This window comes from Euprymna scolopes, chromosome 3 (assembly GCF_053919585.1).
Source record: "Euprymna scolopes isolate OS-2025 chromosome 3, ASM5391958v1, whole genome shotgun sequence".
Classification (NCBI taxonomy): Eukaryota; Metazoa; Mollusca; class Cephalopoda; order Sepiida; family Sepiolidae; genus Euprymna; species Euprymna scolopes.
The window spans coordinates 196277534-196303079 of NC_136484.1; the positions used below are offsets into that span (position 1 = coordinate 196277534).

General features: G+C 30.0%; 1 protein-coding gene across 3 annotated transcripts in view; it reads right to left on the reverse strand.

Annotated features, from left to right (window-relative positions):
- Window positions 1-282: 282 nt before the first annotated feature.
- The window catches only part of LOC145260642 (uncharacterized), a 140932-nt gene continuing 115668 nt past the window's right edge, over window positions 283-25546 (reverse strand). Inside the window, exons 3-4 of one of the 3 annotated variants that reach the window (XM_080118973.1) lie at window positions 12035-12139; window positions 283-1988 (exon numbers count right to left, since the gene is read on the reverse strand). In XM_080118973.1, coding sequence (XP_079975099.1) covers window positions 1778-1988; window positions 12035-12139 — 316 coding nt within the window. In that variant the 3' untranslated portion in view covers window positions 283-1777. The remainder of the gene's footprint in view (window positions 1989-12034; window positions 12140-25546) is intronic. The other 2 variants (XM_080118983.1, XM_080118989.1) reach the window with 2 other exon arrangements.

Consider the following 25546-nt stretch of genomic DNA (forward strand, 5'->3'; position numbering starts at 1 on the left):
TTTTTATGCATGTTAATGTGTGTGAATGTGTGTTGATGTGTGTGTTGATGTGTGTGAATGTGTGTTGATGTGTGTGAATGTGTGTTGATGTGTGTGTTGATGTGTATGTTACTGTGTGTGTGAATGTGTGTGTGAATGTGTATATGAATTTGTGTGTGTTAATGTGTGTGAATGTGTATGTTAATGTGTGTGTGAATGTGCGTGTGAATGTGTGTTGATGAGTGTATAAATGTGTGTGTGTTGATGAGTGTGTTGATGTGTGTGCTAATATGTGTGTGTGAATGTGCGTGTGCTAATATGTGTGTGTTGATGTGTGTGTTGATGTGTGCGAGTTAATATGTGTGTGAATGTGTATGTGCTGTTGTATGTGTTGATGTGTGTGTGTTAATGTGTGTGAATGTATGTGTGTTGATGTGTTAATATGTGTGTGCTAATGTGTATGAATGTATGTGAATGTGTTAATGTGTGTGTATATTGATATGTGTGTTGGTGTGTGTGTGTGTGTGTGTGTGTGTGTGTGTGTGTGTGTGTGTGTGTGTGTGTGTGTGTGTGAATGTGTGTTCTTGTTTAATGTACAAACATTTAAAGTTTTATAAAGTATCTTTGGTTTATACGCTTTATATAATAGAGCGATGCTAATCGTTTATAAGAAAGTTATAATCGATTATTTTATGCCATGTTAATGGCAAATGGATTGACTTGCCATTCTACATCATGATGATGATGATGATGATGATGATCATTATCATCATCATCATCTTAGTCTATTTACAAGTGCAGATTTTGATGCAAAAAATGAGTAACAAATTTGATTTGCCGGAAAAGTTACTCAAAGATTCTTCTCCTCCTTCTCCCCATGAAATATCAACTCGGTGCAGAAAAGTTTTGCCGGTTAGTAGAAGGGACAATTTAAACGATTGTAATTCATTTCTATGCATTGATAATTAATTAATAACAATATTAATTAAACATATCGCCATGATTAATTTATAAGTTTCTAGTTCAGCATTATTAAAGCATCATTCATATTTTTCTGCAATAATCTCATACATGTTGACCCGAAAACGACCTTCTTTAATCAACAGAAAGGAAATCGTCTTCCATCATAATAATACAGCACTACTGACCAAAAATCTTCTCGGAGAATTTGATTGGGAAATCTTTCCCTGTCATATATGCATATTCTCCTACGCTTGCTTTAACTTATTTCGAGGATTACAAAACCATTTAGATGACCTTAGGTTAGCAGTATGGCATGATGAGATTGAACATGAGTCAGATCCATATTTCACATCAAAACGCAAATAAATTTTACAAGCGAGAGGCATTTGAAAGCTCGTTGACAGATAAATTGTTATTTTTATGAATAAAGATTTTCAAAAAACATGGTGTTTCATTTTCAAGATGAAATTTTAAATCGGTAAAAACTTTTGCCCCAATCTAACATAAGACAGAAATCCTATATGATAAAAATATTGGTTGGTTCCATTACTTTTTCCATCCGAGAATCGTGGATGCCATCATATCTTTGCTCAAATCTGATGTGATTCATGATAAACAATTAAATGGCGTCAGTCGCAGAATGAAAAGCGAAACTAATCTTTCCATTAACTTGCATGACATTCCAGAAATGAGATCGTTGTCAGGTCGTTTATGAAAAAGATGACGTTGTTGCTTGGTTTGTTTCCATTGTCCAGACAAATTCTTCTGCTTTTGTTCTTCTGCCCTCGGCCTCTTTCATTGTTCTTTCGCGATTCAAATCGCTTCTGATTTTGGTTCACATATGTGTTGAGATAAAGCAGTTTTCTTCCTGGCTACTGTTGCTTTTGCTGACTTTGGCAATGCCATCGTCATGTTGCCCATTTGTTTTTTCCATTACTGACGAATTTGCCGTCTTTTTAGTAGAAGACGGCAAAGATCTGGTGGCACTGCTTGACGAGGAAAATGTCTGCTGGAATAGGGAATTCGTTGTTCCACGTCGGACAAAACTGAAAAAGAAATTCAATCGATAAATAAACAAACAAATAAATAAACAAACAAATGAAAAACAAATAAATGAAAAACAAATAAAAAACAAACAAATAAAAAAAAACAAATAAAAAACAAATAAAAAACAAATAAAAAGCTTTCATCAAAACAATCGATTTTGATAAAAATTAAAACTAAATATTATGGTTTAAATTAGAGTTAGTATTAACAGCAATGGTTAGGGGGTTGAGTTAAATGGTTAGCATTAACAGTTAGAGTAATGTTACATAATAGCAAACGTACGTCAGTAGTGATTAAGTTAGCTAGTATGAATTTTGACAAGGATCACACTGAGTGCATGTCACGATAATCCAGATTTGTAAAACAGTCTGGATTGGAACAAAAATTTAAATTACCTCAGTTTAGAAGGACTTTTTCTTCTTTACCACAGCACCAAAAGTCTCTGGTCGACAGACAGACAGACAAATAGACAGACAGACAAACAGATAGACAGAGGTCCCATTTAATGCAATAGATAAAATTAAAAAAAATAATAATAAACTTGCAAATTTTATTTTGTAATTCGTCACCACTTGTAATGAAAGCATTCTTCAGCTATCAAAATGAAAACGCCATCGTTTCCAAATCAAAATCTGAGATCGATAGTCTAAAGCAGGGTTTCCCAAAGTGAGCTCCACGTAAGGCTGAGAGAGGTTAATGGACGCTGAACTGCTGAGAGATGTCCAATCAAAAAAATTTTCTCTCCATCTTCTCCTTGACTTTCCTCTGCCTCTTTTGCTTTCTAACATATTCTCAAAGCAGAATTTTGACAAAGCAGTTTATTGTTTGACATAGCCAAAAAGTTGAAGGGTTTTAGTTTTGATTTTATCGAATAGAGGGGGTAGGGCACTAGGGCAGTAGTTTGACGGAGGGTGGATATTTTTTTTTTTCGATCAGGCGATGTCCCATAATAAAACGCATTACGTGATTTTGAAACACCTCAATTCGATTGGCTAATTGTTTAATTCATGTGATACAATCAAGGCCATACATAAACTACTGGGACAACATAAACTTTTACTTTAACAATGGAAAAATTAGATATGTTAAAAGTGACGTTTTTAATTTTCATGATTGATATTTCATGAATTGTAGCTACACATTCTTACCACACGTATATCTCGTGATAGAGACTTGTTTAATATTAAGAAAATACATATTCTTATAATTCCTCATTTTTAACGTAAAATAAATCCATTTTTTGTTTGAATTGAGAATCATTCAATAGCAAAGCACACAAAAATAATTGAATTGTGAGAAACGGTCGAGAGTACATCTTGCTTTCAAAATAAAATCAGTTTGACAGAAGAAGAAGAAAAAAAGAAGAAGAAGAAAAGAAGAAGAAGAAAAGAAGAAGAAGAAGAAGAAGAAGTAGAATACCCTAACACATACAAAAAAAATCTACAGCATGGGTGCAGTGATGCGGATGTGCTATGACCAGAGTCCAAAACACAACAAACAAAAAATTGATGATTGAAACCAAAAAGCATACATGATCTAACCGCAGCATTTGTAACAATAGTAACACTTTATTGAGTGAAGAGAAGATGTTTATTAAAAAAAATAGTCAACGGCTTAATTCATATGAGAGCAGGTTGGTTGGCAACAAAATGACGGTACATATTTGAATGCAGAAGAGATAGTGTGCAGTATCAGAACAGATGCTACACTTTAATCCTAGTTAAAAGGCCAAGTATATTTATCTCCCTCCGATAGCAGGAAGATGTGACACAAGGTCAGGAAAATGGAAATTGAAAAGCCAACGCCATAAAGATGAAGCAATCTGCCTTGCAAAAAAATAAATATCTAAGTAAGCCTATCGGCATTTCTCAGTAGGGGCACGTCAGGTGATTGCCAATTATTTGTTCAAGATCTTTGTTTGCTGAGAGTTGTGATCCATTTTTCAAAAGATTACTGATGTTTGTTGTTGCCTTGATGTTTTACATAAGCAAGGTTAAATTCTAAGGCTGAAGTGCTATATGTTTTGGTTTGTATGCTTCGATTCTGACTGATGGCACCTAAGTCGTATATATTATTTTACTTTTGAAATCACAACTATGTATTGAGTACAATATAATGATCAATAGAGAATTGACTCTAATAATAATAATGAATACGAAATCTGCATAAATTAAAATATATTTACATATCATTGATAAGAGTATGGTTAGAAGAACATTGAAAAGTCATAATACATGGAGAGATTGAAACATTGAAGTTCTAAAAAAAAAAAAGAATGCTGACCACATCTGGAAGTAAAAGAGAAACCATCTACCATAATGAGACAAAGTAAAAATTATAGACAAAGATGAAGAGTAAGACGATTCAAAGAAGCAGCACATATACTGGGAGACAACCAATTACTAAGTAGACCTAGTATAGAATTTAACACAATATGGGAACCGTTAATTATAAATAATAGATAATATATACATTAATAAGTAAAAACAATAATATATATAGATAGATAGGTATATACGGTAATATATAGTTATAATAACTAGTAATAAACAGTAATATTTACAACTAGAAATAAAAATAGGTTTAAGGATCTCAAAATTCGTACTAGAACTGGTTCAGTGTTTAGACTATTTGGCAAAAAAAAAAAATCATTTGTAAAAGTGATATCTTCCTGAAAGTTAAACGTTCAATTCTTAGTGTAGGCGACCAAAAAAATACAATTGCGAATTACTAAGGACTTCTATCCAGTCATGGCTGACGGAACAAGAGCATGCTACCCTTGTGAAGTAAATAAAGAGTTTTGTCCAAATTCCCGAGTTCGACAGAAATATTTCTGAGTTCGACAAGATACACCTGAAGAAGGTCGGAGGTTACATCGGCTGAAATGTTGTAAAAATGACACTGAAGATGAGAACAGTAGTCCAATAAGTCTAAATAATACGAATAACTAATCCACATCTCAAAATTTGTTTTTTCAACTTTTGATTACATAATGTAAAATGTTATTTTTTATTATTTTATTTTGTTTGAAGTCTCTCTCTCTCTCTCTCTCTCTCTCTCTCTCTCTCTATATATATATATATATATATATATATATATATATATATATATATATATTCGTAAATTATGAAAATATATGGAACTTAAACTACACAGAATCTTCCATGTTTCATTCCATAGGGAATCATCAGGCTAGAACACAAAAAATTCAGTGCACCTAAATTGCCTGCTATTTTCATAACTTACTACCTAGATCTACTCAAGAATTGAGCACTGTTGAAATAAATACTGAAAATTGATTCATCAAATGTTCCATTTTATGTAGATACATGGCAATACTTTTTGTATTTAATTTTTAAAGAAAGAGGGTGAAGATTCAATCAATAAACCATAGATAATTTTATTCTTAAAATATTGATTTTAAAAAAATAAGTTTAACCATATTAGATTTTCAAATGGCATATCACAATTAAAAGAGAAATCCGAAACTAAATAAGTCAGCAAAAATTACGATGTGACATACAAACCTAGTGTAACCAAACGTATATATTATCGTGAAAATTATCCTTAAATACAATAAAAATACAAGAATATAAATTTTTTTCTACTATAAAAATCTGATACCAGGAAAATATTAATCAAATAATCTTTTATTCAACTGACTATTACTAAAATAAACTAAACCTTATGTTAATTTAAAGTTTGTGGTGATCATTATAATCTTATTAAGCCAGGCGTTAAACAAGAGATATTACAGCAACTAAATTTTCCGAGTTATCTCCCTTAGACAAATTATTTTCTTATGCATTATCAGAATTTTCGAATATATTCACTATCATGTTAACAATTCCATTACTTTTATAAATTTACAACTAATACTAATGCTCAAATGAAAGAATTAATCAATGTTCATTTGATGGGATATGAAAAAACCAAATGTTAGCCCCATCGTACTCTAGAGCAAATTCTTGGCTATAGCAATGTTAATTTTCATGTGTTATTTAAATCAATAAAACCACACATATTAGTGTAGTATTTTAATTACATTTTATACGAAAAATATTATATTATTTTTTTTATTTTTTAATTATTTTATTTTATTCTAAATTACTTTCTTTTTTTTTTGCTTACTTTTTCTTAATCTATAATTTATTCAACTAAAAAAGGTCAGTAGAACTCATCATAAAAATATCAAGAAATCTTACATTTCAAAAAGACTAAATAAAAACCTATTAAAAACCTAAAATAATGTTATAACTTATTAAATCTCCAGAAGTTAACAATAATCGATAAGATGTATAAGATTCCATTAGAAGCACAATAACAACCATATATAAATGCCTATGTATGTATCAATCTTATAATTCAGTGTGTTCCGATTTAGTTTTAGGGAGAAGGTAATTTGTTTTACCTTCCTAATAAAATATAATAAAGAACACAAAGGCGCAAAAGAAACACAAACTTCTTTTTAACAGTAACAACAAAGAATATTTTATTTGTAGCAGAAACTGGCAGGCCGGACTCGAAAAAGGAAGAAGGAAAAGAAAGTTCTTTTGAGGTCTTCGTCAGTCAGCCAGTGACAGTTGTCATCCCCAGCTAATAGCAGTTGTCTCAAGTCGAGGTTGACAATGCTAAATCACGATGTCCGGTGGACAGGGGACGAGAGAAGAGGATAGGTATTGCTTGTCTGAAGGTCCAGTTCTGACTAACTGACGTTCCCTCAAAACTTTTTAGGGAGCAGATGAATCAATGCGCTTTGTTAGCTGATAGGTCAGCCTATGGCCGAAGAACTCAGAGGGGAGCATTGATTCATCAGAGAAAATAGTTCTATGTGACTGCTACATCGTTATCTCCAAATTCATCCTAAGATGCATATGCATATAAGCTCATATTTAATGAACAAAAATAGAGACATTTTGAACCTATGGAAAACTTACAAAAAAAAACTTATGAACGATAATTATCTATACAATTATATAAATACAACTTTGTGTGTGTGTGTGTGTGTGTGTGTGTGTGTGTGTGTGTGTGTGTGTGTGTGTGTGTGTTCATGCCTTATAGACTCCAAAGCGGTTGAACAGATTTTCTTTAAAATTTACAGAACTTTAATATGTAAGTCTGGGAGTGGTCTTAGTTAAGCTTTGTCTCAGAATATTCCTTGATAATAACCGATAATCGATAATCGAAACTGTTATTTTAATTTATCTATCATCGGTAAAGCCATTTTTCCATGTCGTTGCTTAGAAACAATGATACAACAATGTGCAATGAAAATTCTACTGTGGTTAAGTTGATAATGTGTTTTTTTGGGGTTTTTTTTTTGCATAACGTGGTCTGTAGATTCAAACTCCACACCTAAATTTCTTATTTTTTTTTGTTTTTTGGTTACCTGGAAAGAAGTTTATATAAAATAATTTTCTAAAAGAAACAATAGGTTCTCTAGAGTGAAATGTAGAATAACATATTTTGAGCTAAGTTACTGGATGGATGCATGTGAAGCTTCCTCTCGGGTAATTTCACGGATTTCAATGATGATAAAAATATATGAGTGTGAAATATTCATTGATCATCATTCAATTCTGGGCAACGTCGGGTCTCCCTGCTAGTTATTAACAAGTAAATATAGGAATGGGATTATTGTACATATTTTTAGTTTCCTATAATCAGCTTGGTGACCAAGAATCTGATTCAAATTATAACTTAGAATTCAACCCACCAAATACCTCAGAGTCTATTTCCCTTTGGAATTTTAATATGAATTTTAAGTTAAGAATTAGTTATTTATATATAAAGTATATTTGTATTAAGTGCACTAGGGTGAATGATATATACAAAAAATTTGCATAGACCTAAGTGAAAATTACCTTAAATCTCATATTTAATAAATTCGATTGATATTGTTTATTTTCTTAATTTAACTTAATCCTTTATGCCTTTATTTTATTTAAAGATTCATCATTTATTAATTAATAATCCTATATTCATTATTGTCTACAGATTAATGTAAGCATAAAGTCTAAATTAGTCTCTAATTATAATAATTTAATTTATATGCTTATTATAATATAAACACCTTAATGATATATATATATATATATATATATATATATATATATATATATATATATCTTTCTCTAGATCTAATATTTGAATTATAGTCGAGATTATTCCCCTACATTTTTCATAGGTTTGAAATAGCATATATCTACTTCTACGTTTGCATATTTGAATAATATATATATGCATGTGTGTGTGTGTGTGTGCTAGAACAATGTTATTCAGCCTGTGTGATCGATCCATTTTACAGTGGACGAGATTAAGTAAGGGGTGGACTACTGCGTGGATGAGATTCACAAGTACTTCAAAAGGATACATAGCAATTCTGAACCTGCAAAACCTGCTGCAGTTGGTGCAGTAATTAATGCCACGAGAAAAGATGATGTTTCAATTGAAGATGTGCTACATCACAGAGGAAAAGGATGCGTCTTCATCATATAAAGAGCAACAAAGACGGTAGAATGATGTGCACATTGTATGTGGATTTTTCGGCCAATAAATGAAACTTAAAATCTATTCCCGCCAGACAAATGCCCTTTTGTAATGCGATAAACAACATTGTTCATTCAAAACTTGAGCAGCATTTAAAGACGAAACACCCTACCTTGAACACCAAACCAAATTAAAGCGAGATTTTTTAGCCAAATTTGCTAAACTTGAAGCAACACTTGAAGCAACACTTAACCATTAAAAGTCCAATTAAGCTTTCTAACATGAAAGTACTTACTCTTGTATCTTTAAAAAAGAACACATGTCGTTCTTTAGAAAAAAAGCCATGCAATGAACTTGAAAGTCTTGTACTGCTGTGTCTTCAAATAGCAGCTTACCTAATTCATAAAAGGAAAGATACAGTGAAGAAAGTGAAGTAGATTGTCTTATGCTATAAGAAATCGTTCGTCTTTGGTGTTAAGAGATGACCTGAAGGAACGGCTAAAAATTGAAAAGCTGTTAACAAATCTGATCATATTCATTAGGATATCAAGCTAGTTCTTCTTCCTTCCGAAGACATAAGATCATCCATGGTTGACTGTAGCTAGTCTTTTTTCAAGATCATATCCATGCTTTTACGTTTGGTAAAAGAAGTGGCAACGGAATAAAGCTGATGACACAAAAAAAAGGAGAAAGACTTTCACCCTCGAAAATATCTCTCTTAATTTTCACTTTGCCTCATGCAACATTTCCTGACGTTAAATTGGTTTCCCAATTCTTTATAGATGTTTGGATGTTATGGGTTATTCCTAAAATTTCCAAACATTTGAGTACCATTAATAAGACAAATTTTAATAAGACACCATGTCAAATGTCTTCTTATAATCTACCCTCCCCTTCACAAAGTTAGTAGATCTTCGTTTGCAGTTCCTTATCATAATTTTATCGATAAGAAACTGATCCTTGGTACATTGTGATTTTTTTCGGCAACCTTTCTGATCCTCAGGCAGCAAATTGCTTTGGTCCAAATGATCATAGACACTTTGAGACATTATGCTCGTGAAAAGTTTCTACATAATTAAAAGGCAATTGATTGGTCTAAAGTTTGTTACTTGAGCTGTTATGTCTTATCTTTTATGATCAAACCTCTAGTGCCCTTTGTCAGCCAATCAGGGAAGTTACCCGTCATCAAACAGTCATTTAGCATTGTTATAAGAAGCTGCTGAAGAGCTTAAAGGTTTTAATTATTATTATTATTATTTATTATTATTATTATTATTATTTATTATTATCATTATTATTATTATTATTATTATTATTATTACTATTATTATTATTGGCTTACAAGGAACTTTCACACAGGTCATCAAAGATCTCCTATTGAAAACCTGTGGTGTTCCCTGGAAGCTGAGTGACCAGGGAACACCCCAGACGTCTAGCACTCTCCACCTCCTTCGATAACATTTGAAAATAAATTTGCATTATCGCAACAGCCTCTCACCATTGATTTCTTGCTAACAGTGGCTATTGATCTATACTAAAATTTGAGTGGCACTAAGCCTCCCCGAGGTCCCAGTTCTCTCCGCGCTTGCCCAGCGGAGGTCTGGTCAGTGTTCTCTCCTCAGTCTTTCCATCCTCCTTGACCCTTCTTGGCTATTTGGCATGACACTTTTTTTGGGGTGGGAGACGGTGGTTGGGCAATGGGAGGGGATGAGTGATGGGGATGTAGAAGTTGTAGATATGCAGCTTCAGTGTTCTTCATTCCCTATAACGCTTCTTCATGTTTTGCTACTGCAGCAGTTTGTCTGACCCACGCATGTGGTTTATATCTATTAATCTCTGCATTCAAGAGTTTTCCTTAATATTTCAGCTGTTTTCATTATTGTTATTTGTTGTATCTTTTCTGCCATTCCCCTGATTCTAATTTCTCCCATTCTTTTTTCAAGGTTTTCAGAATTGTTCCTAGTGCTTCTACTATTATAGGTATTATTTTGATTTTCTTCATCATCCAAATCCCTTTTAACTCTCGGGCAATCTCTGTGTACTTGATCCGTTTCTCCTTTTCTTTGATACTCACCTTGTGATCAGCTGGAACAGCAAAGTCTACAATTTGACAGGATTTTTCTTGTTAATTATTACAACATCCGGTCTTCTTGCTTGGATGAGTTTATCTGTCTTTATATCCATGTCCCATAGGATTTTGTGGTTCTCGTACTGTTGTGGGCTTATACTTCATTATTATTATTATTATTATTATTATTATTATTATTATTATTATTATCATAATTATTATAATTATTATTATTATTATTATTATTATTATTACACAACTTTCAGTTGAGACATTCTCGTCCGTGTTTTAATCTAGACTACCTTATGTGAGCAAAAAATCATCTACAAATGATTTTCTAATCAAAATATTGTCCCATTTCCAATACAAAACAGTGCATTATATTTTCATTTAATAAGAGCAAATGATTAATTTAATGGGTATTAAATTTTTCAAATAACCGAAATTGCTTGTGGATATCTTAACAGCTTTCCTTGATTAAACACATGTTTTTTTTACAGATTTAAATATTTCTCGAAAATCAGATAAGTATCAGAGTTGAATATAATCATCGGCATCATTGTTATTATGAAAATCACTTCAGACAAGGGACTAAGCTGCTTGAGCTAAGAACAAAATATGGTTATTGCAAAGACAGGAGATGTTGCAATATTTGTGAATAAATGAGGGGTATGACCCCTGACAGTCGGGAGATTCTATTTATAAACGATGCTGCTAGGAACTGACGAATCAAATTTATTCACGTTCTGCTACCAACCAATCAGAAACCAGAATTGCTCCATAAAAATTAAACATTTTCTGTAGCAACCTTGCATGTGTTTTCTTTGTGTCAACACGGGAAGAATCTTTTGCTCTTTGGCTTCCAGCTCAAGAACTGGCTACTGAGGACCAGTCACCCCCAGGACTTGTTTAGAACAACTAACCATCGGAAACTGTTCTGAAACTAAACATGGCTTCCAACTCAAGATGCATTATGAAATTAACTTGAAAAAAAAACAACGTTATAAGTAATAGGAAAACAAAGGACAAATTTGCCAGATTGGTCTATTTTGATTGGTAAATTATTTGCATACACAAACTGAGTGCTGATTATATTTTCATGTGTGAAAAACAAAGAGTAGAAATTCATGCTTTCTTTAAAAAAAAAGACCAAACAGATGGAAAAAATGCAAAATAGCAAATTTATCATGCAATTAGTAGCATTCGTTGGTTTCTGCCATTTTGTTGAATGCAGCAAACCAGATTCAGATTTGATAAAATAAAGTCTTTTTGGATTTCATCAAACCTAAAACGCTATTTTCATGAGGCAACAGTTGAATGGTGATATTGTGAAACATATACTCGGTTGCAATGAAAAGAAAATAATGACAAATATATATAAAAAATAAACCATTTCAGTTAAACAAATACGCAGGCGGTAAATATGCTTGGCTGATTTGAAAGCAATGATCACAAAAACTACATGTGCATGCATAAAAGAATTCTAACCCTTTGAAAACTTCTATCATCTTTAGATTTTGCCGCGTTCTGTCAACGATTTGAAGATCTTTTCGCGTCAGAGTGAGAACTTGGTCACAAAATAAACGTTCTTCACTTGAATAAAAGAAACAAAATAAAAAGTTATACGTTAAGGATCTGAAATGAACATTGCAATGCGTAATATTTCTCTCTTATTTTTTAGAGAGCAACATTTTCATAGAAATAGGAATAACAGTATTTTTCCATACAATTTTTGCATTCCTTTCAAGTGATATTAGACAACGAAAACTTACAACATAAAATAATTTACAACAGAAACAATAAGAGTAATATAAATATTATTAGTGTTGGTAATAATCCCAACTGTTGCAATTGAAGAAGAAAAATAATTGCCCAATAACAAATAACAGTTAAATAGCCAATGGCATATAGAAAACAACACTAAATAAATGTAAAGATCAGTTGTAAATCCGCATTAGTCTCGTTCTGGATATTATGAAATATGATTATGAAAAAGAAAAGATTTAAAAATAATTAAATGAATTAACATTAAAAGCAAAATAATAAAATAAATAAATATGGGCAGATAACTCTTATCTTTTTAGATCTCACCTTGTTTGACAACAAATCAAAGAGGATGGACATTAAAGACTCAAAAAAGACATTCTAATGCATATTACATAATAGATTTGCATTCCCTCTCAAATGATTCTAGTCAACAAAAGAGAAAACTAAAACTATTAACAATATTAATGATAATAGTAATATTAAAGTGATTAATGTTGATAATACCAACTTATGCAATTGTAGTATAAAAAATAATTGCCCCTAAAGATAAATGTTTAACAACTAATGGCATGCACAAAGAAACACTAAATACTATCAACAAAACATATACGAAGGGGCCATGGAATATAATTCTATAATTCAAGTATGTATAAAATCATCACACAATGTCGTTTAGAACTGAAAATACAGTAATAGTATTACATTGCCACTATCTTTTTTTTCTGTGCGAATACATACACAAACATGGCAGAAAAGAATAGACACTCATAAAAACAGTTTCATTAAACATAATTTATAGAAGAAAATCAAAAATAAATGGTCACAAATTTAATAACTTATATTTGGTTGACATTCCCTTTGCTGTTTTTTATGCTAGGACTCTTCTAGGCATAGCCTTGATCAGTTGACGAATATCAGCTTGAGGAATTTTTTGCCATGTCTGACACAATAATGCTAAAAGTTCAGGCTTAGAAGATGGCTTCTTTTTCTTTTTACGAAGGTTCCGGTTTAATATGTCCAGAGTTTTTCAATTACGTTCATATCCGGGGATTGACTTGACCATGGAAGTTTATTAATCCCATTTCGGCTCAACCAATGTTGTATTACCCTAGCAGAGTGACGAGGAGCCCCGTCTTCCATAAACAGGGAGTTAACTTGGTTCATTTAAGCGTTAGCCTCCATACACATATACCCTTCCACTGTCTGGAAATAATGCAAATCGTGACGCATCAAAGAAAATGACATTGGTCCGAAAGGATATAGGTCTCTCCATCATCTCCTGAGGCTAATCTTTTCTGTGCTTGATATTGGCAGGACAAAGAAGAGGTTTCCTTCTTGCAGCTCCACCATAGCTTGTAAAGATAACTGTCAGCTGTTCTGTGACTGGCACCAGCTTGTGTTGCAATGTCAGAGGCTCCTCTTTAACATTTTTTTTTCACAAGATGCAAGGTTCTTTCAGTGGGTTCATGACGACCTGGATGAGGTTTTGTAGACTTTTTGTTTTCTCTTCTGAATTGTATAATCATTCTATTAACAGTAGAAAAAGTTATGGTAAAATTTCTGCTTTTTTGCATTGGATAAGAGCATCTTAATGTTGACCCATGATTCGCCCTCGCAGAAATTTTAAAATGTTGCATGCTGTTTTGATTCGTGGCTTCAATGTTGTTGTTAGATGCAATTCTAATGACATACTCTAAGTTATTTATTTATTTTTATCAATAAATATAAATAAGCATATATTAATCTTAGGAAAAATATTTATCTTAGTGTCCATTCTTTTCTGTCATGTCTGCGTATATATATTATGTATACATATCTGCATAAACACACACACACACACACACACACACACACACGCACACATATATAAATAATTAGAGCACAAATATTCAGTAAATATGTAAACATAATTAAACAAAAATTGTGGATTAAAATAATTTTTTCTTAAAAGCTGAATCACTTAGTAATAAATTTAGAATAAAAAAATCAATTGTGCAAATAATACAACAAAAAACAAAATATTTATGAAATGAAGAACAAAAGAAATTTCTATAAATGATCACATACTAAAAAAAACTGTAAATCAAGTTAAAGAATATTGCTATGTACTTAAATGGACAAAATAAAGTAAATTAATAGAAAATTAAAAAAAAAAATTAATATGTGAAAATGATTCTGATTTTTTTCTGGTTTCATCTGATGCCAAATAACATATGACAGCTGATTGATAAAAACAGCCAAACTCAATAAAGCGTTAAAGTGCGATTTTATTATACATTATATATATATGTATGTAAAGATATCTACTAATGTAAACGATTAAATGTATATGCATTGGTATATACATTACAGTGTCGTTTTATTATTTTTCTCTTCTATATAAACTTCACCTCAGTTGTTGAGCTTTATATTATCCCAATAAGTATCCTTTTAAAGAATTTCTCTAATTCTTTTTGGCTCCCCCATCTATATATATATATATATATATATATATATATATATATATATATAATTTGTTTGGCGCTTACCAGTACTTAATTCGTTTCATTCCTGTAGCAAATGTTTGGTGACCCTGAAGTAAAGGCTTAACAAATAAAGCAAAAGGTGGCTTTGTTGCTGGATTCGAATCTCATGGCACTTCCTACACTGATGATTACATAAGCATGAAACACCAGTATATATATATATATATATATATATATATATATATATATATATATATATATATACTTGTTTATTGTTATATAAACATGTTTACATCCCGCTGCTACAAACAGCCATTTGTTTCAATCAAACAACAGATATCATCAGGCAGCGACTTGACTATTCAAATGTTCAATGAATAAAGGTTATTCATTGAACATTTGAATAGTCAAGTCGCTTCCTGATGATATCTGTTGTTTGATTGAAACAAATGGCTGTTTGTAGCAGCGGGATGTAAACATGTTTATATAACAATAAACAAGTGTTATTAGCTCTTTTTTTTGAGCACTATCTAACAACCTCGTTGAATTCATTAGTTTATTACTTTTGAATAAAAAAACCCGAGAATATATATATATATATATATATATATATATATTTATATATATATATATATATATATATTCTTATTATATATCAATCCTTATATAAGAAGCTCAATGTAATTACAGAGCAATATAGATAATAAATGACAAAAAGTCATATTCCAAAATTCATGATGTTGACCATCATATGATTTATTCCTTTAATTCAGTTTACCCATACAATTCTTGACAGTATCTGTTTCGTAGCACAAAATCAATCACTTAATTATTATATCAATCAGTGAATCTATTATGCCCTTAATTCATCAGAAGAAATAGAAACGATCAATTCATCAAAAGAAATTAAAATGCGATTTGACATGGTAAAAATCCGAAAATTAGAAGAGAAGCTGCGGTTACCTTTATATTTTTCCATTACGCCATCTTGAATGTCATATATATATATATATATATATATATATATATATATATATATATATATATATATATATATATATGTAATGGCCGGTATAAGATGGGTAATCATTTGGGAATTCTAGGCGCTGTTTGTACTGCGCCGAGTTGCAGAAATTTCCAGGTTGGTAGCTGAAGACACATTAATTCACTGAGAAAGACGCACTCCCAGTTTTCGCTAAGACATGCATCTTTTTTTTTTTTTTTTTTTTTTTTTTTCATTTTCACCCCAAACAAGGCACATTGCCACTCAGGTGTAGGGGGCTACTATCAGGGGCAGCAACTACTGGGGCACTATGTTGGGATTTGGGCAGCAAGATGTCGGTTCACGTTACACTTGAACTTCTGCATGTCAGTACAGTTAGGGAAGCAGGGACCTGGAATAGAATTCCTGAGTCTAGCGGTTCTGGGGAAGAAACTATTGGAGTAAAAAGATCTTTTACATCTAGGGATCTCTACTGTGTGGGGGTGGGATTTAGCTGCCTGTTGGGTTTGTCGAGGGTGTCTACGCCGTGGGGGCACCAATGTCTGCAGTTCGTCAGAGCATTCGCCATTAAAATACTTGTAGAACAGGCAGAGGGATGCAACATATCGTCGATGGGACAGAGGCTGAAGCTTAGATGCCAGTTCAGGGCCTATCAGATTGGCGACTCCCTTTTGAAACTTGTCTAGGAGCGAGAGACTAGCAGCAGATGCACCTACCCAAATGTGACAACAATACTCCATACATGGGCGAATGGTGGCCTTATAGAGGTACAGGATACTTTTAGGTGTCAGTAGTTTTCTAGCACGGTAGAGAGAGTCTACCTTTTTCGCAGCGGCCCTGGCAATGTTTTCAATACAATTGTTCCAACTCATGTTTCCTGTGAACGTTAGGCCAAGGAGTTTGAAAGATGTACTCTAAGACAGGGAGTCACTGGCCATTGCTATTGGTGGTAGAGAAGGTTTCTTGTAATTATTGAAGGAAACCAGTTTAGTCTAGGAGAAGGTAACTGATGTAAAAACCTGTGGCAGTCATCTGCACTGACAAAGGTTAGCAGTAATACCAAAAAGTGTGGCTGGTTCTACACAAAGCCTTCACCACTGTAAACAAATTATCTGTGTGGATTTCCGAGCAACTTAGTTGTTGTGGCGGAAGTTCATATGTCGAAATCGATGGGAGAGTCCATCATATAAATATATAGTGGGTGACATATTTGGTAAATTTAGTTGTAAGTTGAAGGTTCATTCTGCATTGCAACAATCAAAATATTACTTTTACGCAATCATGCTTGACAGAAGGAAAACAAACTACTCTGAAGATTAAATAAAGAGCTCTGCCGAAATTCCTTGCAGAGTTTGACAGAAAGGTTTCCGAGGGTAACAAGATACCCCTAAACAAAAAGAAAATTTTTGAAATCTGCAATTACCTAATTTGCTGAGAGTTTCATGTTTGTTTGACAAAGTCAATTATATATATATATTGATATATATATATATATATATATATATATATATATATATATATATATATATATATATATATATATTAAATTGTAATTCAATGAATTTCAAAAAACTCTCATTGAAATTCAATGAATTCATTGAATTACAATTTAATTTATTTGCTCTATCTTGAATATCGAGCAATTCTCGTTTAGATGGGATAACTTATAGAATATTACTGCCAGTAATATTTTGTAAACCTACAATCTCACGTTTACATAACCACTGATTGTTAAATAAAAACTACTCCGAAGTATATATATATATATATATATATATATATATATATATATATATATATATATATATCAATATATATATATATTGATATATATATTAATATATATATATATATATATTGATATATATATATATTGATATATATATATATTGATATATATATATTAATATATATATATTGATATATATATATATATATTGATATATATATATATTGATATATATATATATATTGATATATACATATATCAATATATATATATATTGAGATACATATATATATTGATATATATATATATATCAATATATATATATTGATATATATATATTAATATATATATATATTGATATATATATATTGATATATATATATATATTGATATATATATATATATTGATATATACATATATCAATATATATATATATTGAGATATATATATATATATTGATATATATATATATATATCAATATATATATATATTGATATATATATATTAATATATATATATTGATATATATATATATTGATATATATATATATTGATATATATATATTGATATATACATATATCAATATATATATATATTGAGATATATATATATTGATATATATATATTGATATAATTATATATATATATATATTGATATATTTATATATATATATTGATATATATATATATTGATATATATATTGATATATATATATATTAATATATATATATATATATATATATTAATATATATATACATAATAAGAGTTGCATGTTTGTATATATATATATATATATATATATATATATATATATATATATATATATATATATATACAAACATGCAACTCTTAGCTGATCACATGATTAAAATTTGATTTCATACGTTTTTTTTTCAAATTTCTATTTCTTTTTCGTACGTTTTAGATTACTTACCTTAAAAATTCGAATCCATTGATAACGAGACCTAATTAATGATTGCCTTAAATTTATGAATCGACATATCCATGTATCTCGATACTAAGGCCAAATCAATACCATTATCTGATAGTTAATTTTTAAGTAAAACATGTACAAGCTTAGCGCAAAATAAATTGTCCCTTCTTTTGCCATAAATAATTAGACCGTTTCAGCCGGACACGCATATACACAAAACACTCACAGCAGTTGTGGTCATAGTCTCTGCATCCGTATCTATCATAGCGTCTACGTTTCTTTAAAAAGTAAGGGAATTATCAACAATTTTCATAAAGTTTCTGAATTTTTGAGATAAGAATTGGCTATTTGTATTATTTGGATCCATCAGAGTACTGTTCTCATCTTGAGTGTCATTTTCACAACCTTTCGATCGATGTAACCTCTTACCTTCTTCAGGTGTATCTTGTCGAACTTGGAAATTTTTTTTGTTGAACTCGATAATGTGGACCCACAAAAACCCGTGGTGCAGTGGTTAGAGTACTTGGAAAAATCAATTTTAAAAGTGATATTATTCTGAAGGTTGAAGGTTCAATTCTCAGTGTGGTCGCCCGAAAAATGCAATTGCGAAATACTATTCAGTCATGGCTGACGGGACAAGAGCATGCTACCCCTGTAAAATAAATAAAGTGTTCTATTCGAAATTCTGTCCAAATTTCCGAGTTTGACAGAAACATTCCCAAGTCTGACAAGATAAACCTGAAGAAGGTTGGAGGTTACATCGACCGAAACATTGTGAAAATAACACTTAAGGTAAGGACAGAAGTCCACAAATTCATGACATTTAATTGATTGAAGAATCATGTCACAATTTGGTTTAAAACAATAATCAATAACATGATCTTCCTCTTCAAAGTAACCCCTTCGAACCCAATGCACTATACCATCATTCTTTGATGAGATGCGGATGCAAGGATTCTGCTGAGTTGCCATTCCTTATGAATCAGCTGCATCGTTATGAATCGCTTGGTGGCCTTCAAATTCATTTGTCACGGTTGAGTTTACAGAAAAGAGAAAGTCACCAAAAGCTGATGAAAAGGAAAATTGTTTCTATATAAAAAGATCTTAACATTAAAACGAACACACACCCTCTTTTATCGCATTCAAAAAATGTGTGTATACAAACAATTCACAGGAAATGAGAAATATATAATATATAATACATATTATATATTGTATAATATATATTATATATTATATAATATATATTATATAATATATTTATTATATAATGAATAATATAATATATATTATATATATATTATATGATATATCATTCAACCACGGTAGTGGTTGAATATATGCTTAAGTCCGAAATTGAATGAATCGAGACACATTCAAACTCCCACCACTAATTCCGTTCGCAACCAAATTTCAAACAGGTTATATAGTTGGATAGAACAACTCATTAGCTATATTTTGAAAAAAAAAACAATTTCGAAAATTGGTTCAGTAGAAAAAAAGTTACAACAAAATATGTGGGTTCACAAACAGGAGAGTAAGTACATAAGTGACTAACGCTTTTTTTTATTTTGCATAACCTTTTTTTGTATATAAATATTTTTTACTGCGATTTTGCCAATATGACATGTTAGCGTAACGGTTAGAGTACCGGGGGTTGGTGGAAAGATTTTAGGTTCAATCCCGTGTATCGGTTTTTTATTATTAAAAAAAAACGAACTTTTTTTTAATAACTAATTTTTTTTTAACTCTCCTTATGATTTTATAGCAAAAAATAGTGAATTTATCGATTAAAAATATTAGTGAATTCTATGATATACATATTCTTTGAATGAACTCAAATTTTTCGTTATCACACTTGATGAAAAATGTAGTCATTTTATAACAACTACTGTGATTCGAAATTAAATTGAAAATGTTATATGTTACCGTAACGGGTATAGAACCGGGATTGGTGGAAAGATTTTCGGTTCAATCCCGTGTAATGGGTTTTTTTAAAATTAAAAACCGATGAAAATCGAACTATTAATATGCTAATAATTCGCCGGTTCCAAGTTATTATTATAACTACTACTCTTAGAACTGCCGCTGCTGCTGCTGTGAGATCGTGTCTTGTCCATATTATCATCAGCAGCAGTGAACCTGCTTGCCTAGTTTTGGAAGTAAATAAGTCGAATAATACATGTGAACTTAAAAGACTAAAAAGAAGAAAATACTAGTGGGAGTGGCAGAGACAATCAGAAGAAGCCAGAAAAAGAAATGGATAAAATAAAAGGTTTAGTTGTTATTTTATTTTAGTAGAAGAAATGAAAGAAAAAACAACACAACTTTATTTAAATTGACTCGGAAATACTGAAAATAGTTTAAAGATTTTTAAAGGTAAATTAAAAAAAAAAAGGATAAAAGCAGGCGTCACTTTAAATGTCGATGACAATGAAACTTGGATAAAATAAAAGGTTTAGTTTTTATTTTATTTTATTAGAAGAAATGAAAGAAAAAACAACACAACTTTATTTAAACTGACTCGGAAACACTGAAAATAGTTTAAAGATTGTTGAATTTTTATTTTATTATTCATTTATCTCATTCGTTCAGGGAATGAAAAAGAAATATATTTTTTAGAAAAACAGACAACATTGTCGATTATTCCTGTATTTTTCTTTGCGTGTATTTATATATCTAATATTTGTAATATTAACAACGAACTTGGAATAATAATGATAATAAAAATATATTTATTTACAAAAAAAAAAAAAAAAAGAAAGAAAATCGTCTGAAGGAGATTTTTTAAAAGGTAAATTAAAAAAAAGGATAAAAGCAGACGTCACTTTAAATGTCGATGATAATGGATATTGAGTTAAATCCAGGGCCTGAGAATAGTAATAATGGAAGTAATTATGAGGTGGGTAATCAATTAAATGAAGAAGAATTGAAAAAAAAAAATGAACTTCAAAATAATACAAGAAAAAGAAAAATGGAAAATGAAAAAAACAAAAAATGCAAAAAGACAAATAAGTAAAATGCGCAGTTTTTATTGATTTTTTTCTTTTTTTTTGGTATCGATTCTTCAAAGCATTTCCTATTTAATGGCATATTAGCACTATTGGACTCATTAAAAGAAAGTTAATTTATTTTTCAAAATAAAAGCAGTGTTTTTCGCAAAAATAATGAAAATACATAATTTTTTATTAACGAATTTCACACTTCAAAACACAAAAGATAAAAAATAAGACACATTCAAAATTCGCATTTTCAATCTTAAAATCAGATACGTGCGCAATTGTTTTTGTTTGTTTGTTTGTTTGTTTTATCTACACCCCCCACAATACAATATATTTGCTCAGTTTCTGAGCATATTTGTACCTACATATAAAGAAGGGAGGGGTTGTGTGTATATATATATATATATATATATATATATATATATATATATATATATATATATATATATATATATATTATATGGAAAAATGCGCGCATGAAAATTTTTTTTGACAATCATTAATAAATATTATAAATTTATATATTAATACAATAGCAATGCCTGGAAAAATCATGGATTATATGGAAAAATGCGCGCATGAAAAGTAATATTCTTAAGATTTTATTAAACCTGGAAAAGTAAATGGCAAGAAATTCAACCTGGAAAAGTAAAGAACAAGATATTCTAGTAAAGTAAAAAATAAGAATTTTTTAGACTTAAAATATTGCAGCTAAAAATAAAATTTGAATATTGATAAATATTTTATTTATTATTTGCATATGTTGTTGTTTGATTAATGAATTAAATGATCCTAATTATGATATAATAAAATTACTAATTTTTATGTAAATTATAAAATTATTAATTCCATCTACTAACTAACTAACTAATGAATTAATTTTATTCAAACAATTTTCACTACATAAATATATGCAAATAATAGGGGGGAAATAAGTTCAATCCAGCGACTGATACCCTTTCTAACTCAACAATAAACAACAACATATGCAAAAAATAAATAAAATATGTATCAATATTCAAATTTTATTTTTAGCTGCAATATTTTAAGTCTAAAAAATTCTTATTTTTTACTTTACTAGAATATCTTGTTCTTTACTTTTCCAGGTTGAATTTCTTGTCCTTTACTTTTCCAGGTTTAATAAAATCTTAAGAATATTACTTTTCATGCGCGCATTTTTCCATATAATTATATAATATATATAATATTTAATATAATATATTATATATTATATAATACATAATATATAATATAGTATATAATATATATAATATATATTATATATTATATAATATGTAATATATAATATATACTATATATTATATAATATATCATATATAATATATTATATATTATATATCATATAATATATAATATATTATATAATATATAATATATTATATATAATATATTGTGCATAATATATTATATAATATATAATAAATAATATATATTATATAATATATAATATATTATATATAATATAGTATATAATATATTATATATGATATAATATATTATATATATTATATAATATATCATATATATTATATAATATATCATATATATTATATAATATATTATATATAATATATATTATTTAATATATATTATATAATATATATTATATAATATATAACATATATATTATATAATATATAATATATATTATATAATATATATTATATAATATACATTATATATTATATAATATATTATATAATACACAATATATAATATATTATATAATATATATTACATAATATATAATATATTATATATTATATATTATATACTATATAATATATTATATATTATATATTACATAATATATAATATATTATATATTATATTATATATATTATATATTATATAATATATTATATAATATATGAATTATTATATATAAATGTAATATATAATATATTATATAATATATATTATATAATATATTATATAATATATATTATATAATATATATTATATAATATATATAAGGTGCCTTCAATAAGTTTTTAAACTTTTTCGTATGGACACTTTTATTGATAGTACACACATGAAACTTTAATACCCTATGAAGTAATCTCCTTTGGTTGCAATGCACTTGCTATATATTGTAGCAATTTTTGGAAGACCCTATAGAAGTCCTCTTAGGTGAGTGTGTGAATGACTCTTGTTACAGCCTCTTTCATCTCCTCAATTGTCTTATAAGGATAGCCTCTAAGGATTTCCTTGCGTTTTGGGAATAACTAAATATCACAGGCTACAAGACATTGATTATAGGGAGGATGAGGAACTGTTTTAATGCTCATCTTGGTCAAATAGTCTGTGACAATGATTGAGATCTCTAAGCACCCTAGAGACAATATTTGCGCAAATCTTCTGCATTTTGTTCCTCATTATTAATTGTGTACAGTTCCCACACTGACATCAAGCTGTGCACTTATTGTCTCTATAGACACATGACGGTCCTTATCTTTGAAATTCTTTATTTGCCCAATCAACTCTGTGTTCTGACTTCCTTACTCCTCTTACACCTCTCTTCATCCCTCACAGACTCCCTGTCTTCCTTGAATCTGTTCTGCCTCTCAAACTCTGATGCCCGATTCATGCAAGATGGCCCAAAAGAAGTCTGAAGCATTCCATACATTTCTGTGGCATTTTTTCCCAAGTTAAAAACAGAATTTTATTGCATATCATTCTTCTAAATTGTTTTCACGTCTAGATTGCATTTTTGAAATTCACTTACTGTGACGATCAGGCTTTAGTAGGGTGTATTTTAATTCCTACTGTAGTTGTTCATTTGAATCTGGAATCATAAAAATTGGTCAGTCATCTCATAAGATGTATAGCAATAACATACTGAATTCTGAAGACTCTACAGCAATTTTAAATGCCTGTACAAAAAATGTTTGGGAACTTTTTAAAGGCACCTTGTAAATTTGATTTTTATTTTTTGACTAAATTATAACATTTTTTCCCCTGAAAATGTCGGAAATGTATCTTGAGAAGGGGCAGACCGAAATTAATGATGTACAGTGTGAGTGTATCAACAGTAGCATCTATCCAGATTTGAGGTAACTAAGAATTTAGGTGATCGGTCATCTTCCTCTCAGTGCAGACCAATAAGTCTCCTGTGTGTCATGAGTAAGTTGCTGGAATCTGTGTTAAATAGAGAAGTAGTCAACCATTTCAGCAAAAATAACCTTCTTAGTGACATGCAATATGGTTTCCATTCTGCTAAATCTACAGCAGATGCGCTAACAGTTATATCTCATAGGATGAGCGAATCTCTTGATGGAAGCTTCCTTTCTGGGATAATTGTTCTTGACATATTGAAGGCCTTTGATAGGGTATGGCATAAAAATTATTTCACCAGATCTCCAGCTATGTAATAGCAGGAAATGTCTTTTCAATCATTAAATCATTTCTCTCTGATAGATTTATAAGAGTTGTGGTTGATGGGCAGAAATCAGAAGCTCACAGTATTAATGCTGGAGTCCCTCAGGCTCTATTCTTGGCCCAGCTCCCTTCCTGATCTACATTAATGATCTTCCAAATCACATCCCAAGACCATTTGTAGACATTTATGTTGACGACACGACCATCTATGGCAAAACGTCAAAGGCCATAAATGACCAATGGCTGATTTTCTCTCCTCTGATCTTGAGTATTTGGTACAATGGGGAAAGAGGTGGCTGGTTAATTTTAATACATTTAAAATCAAGCTTCTATGTTTACATCATCAACGTTCTGATCTCCATTTGGCATCAATTGAAATGAATTGCTTTCGTCTTGGTGAGGCCTCATGTTTTAACAAGCTCCTGGGTCTGACCTTTACCCTGATCTGAGATAGAACACATACATCAAATCTGTTGCCAAGGTTGCTGGAAAAATGGTTGGATCCTTCTATGGCTCTAGTAGATATATCACTACTACTGCTATTCTCTAACTATGTAAGAGCCAGATATGTCCATAGAGTACCTTTGCCAGAAGCTACAAGAAGCAGCTTATTCTGCCTTGACAACGTTCAAAATAGACTTTATAGCCTAGTGGGGAAATGCCCCTTTCTCTTCCCTGCAACCTCTTTCCCAC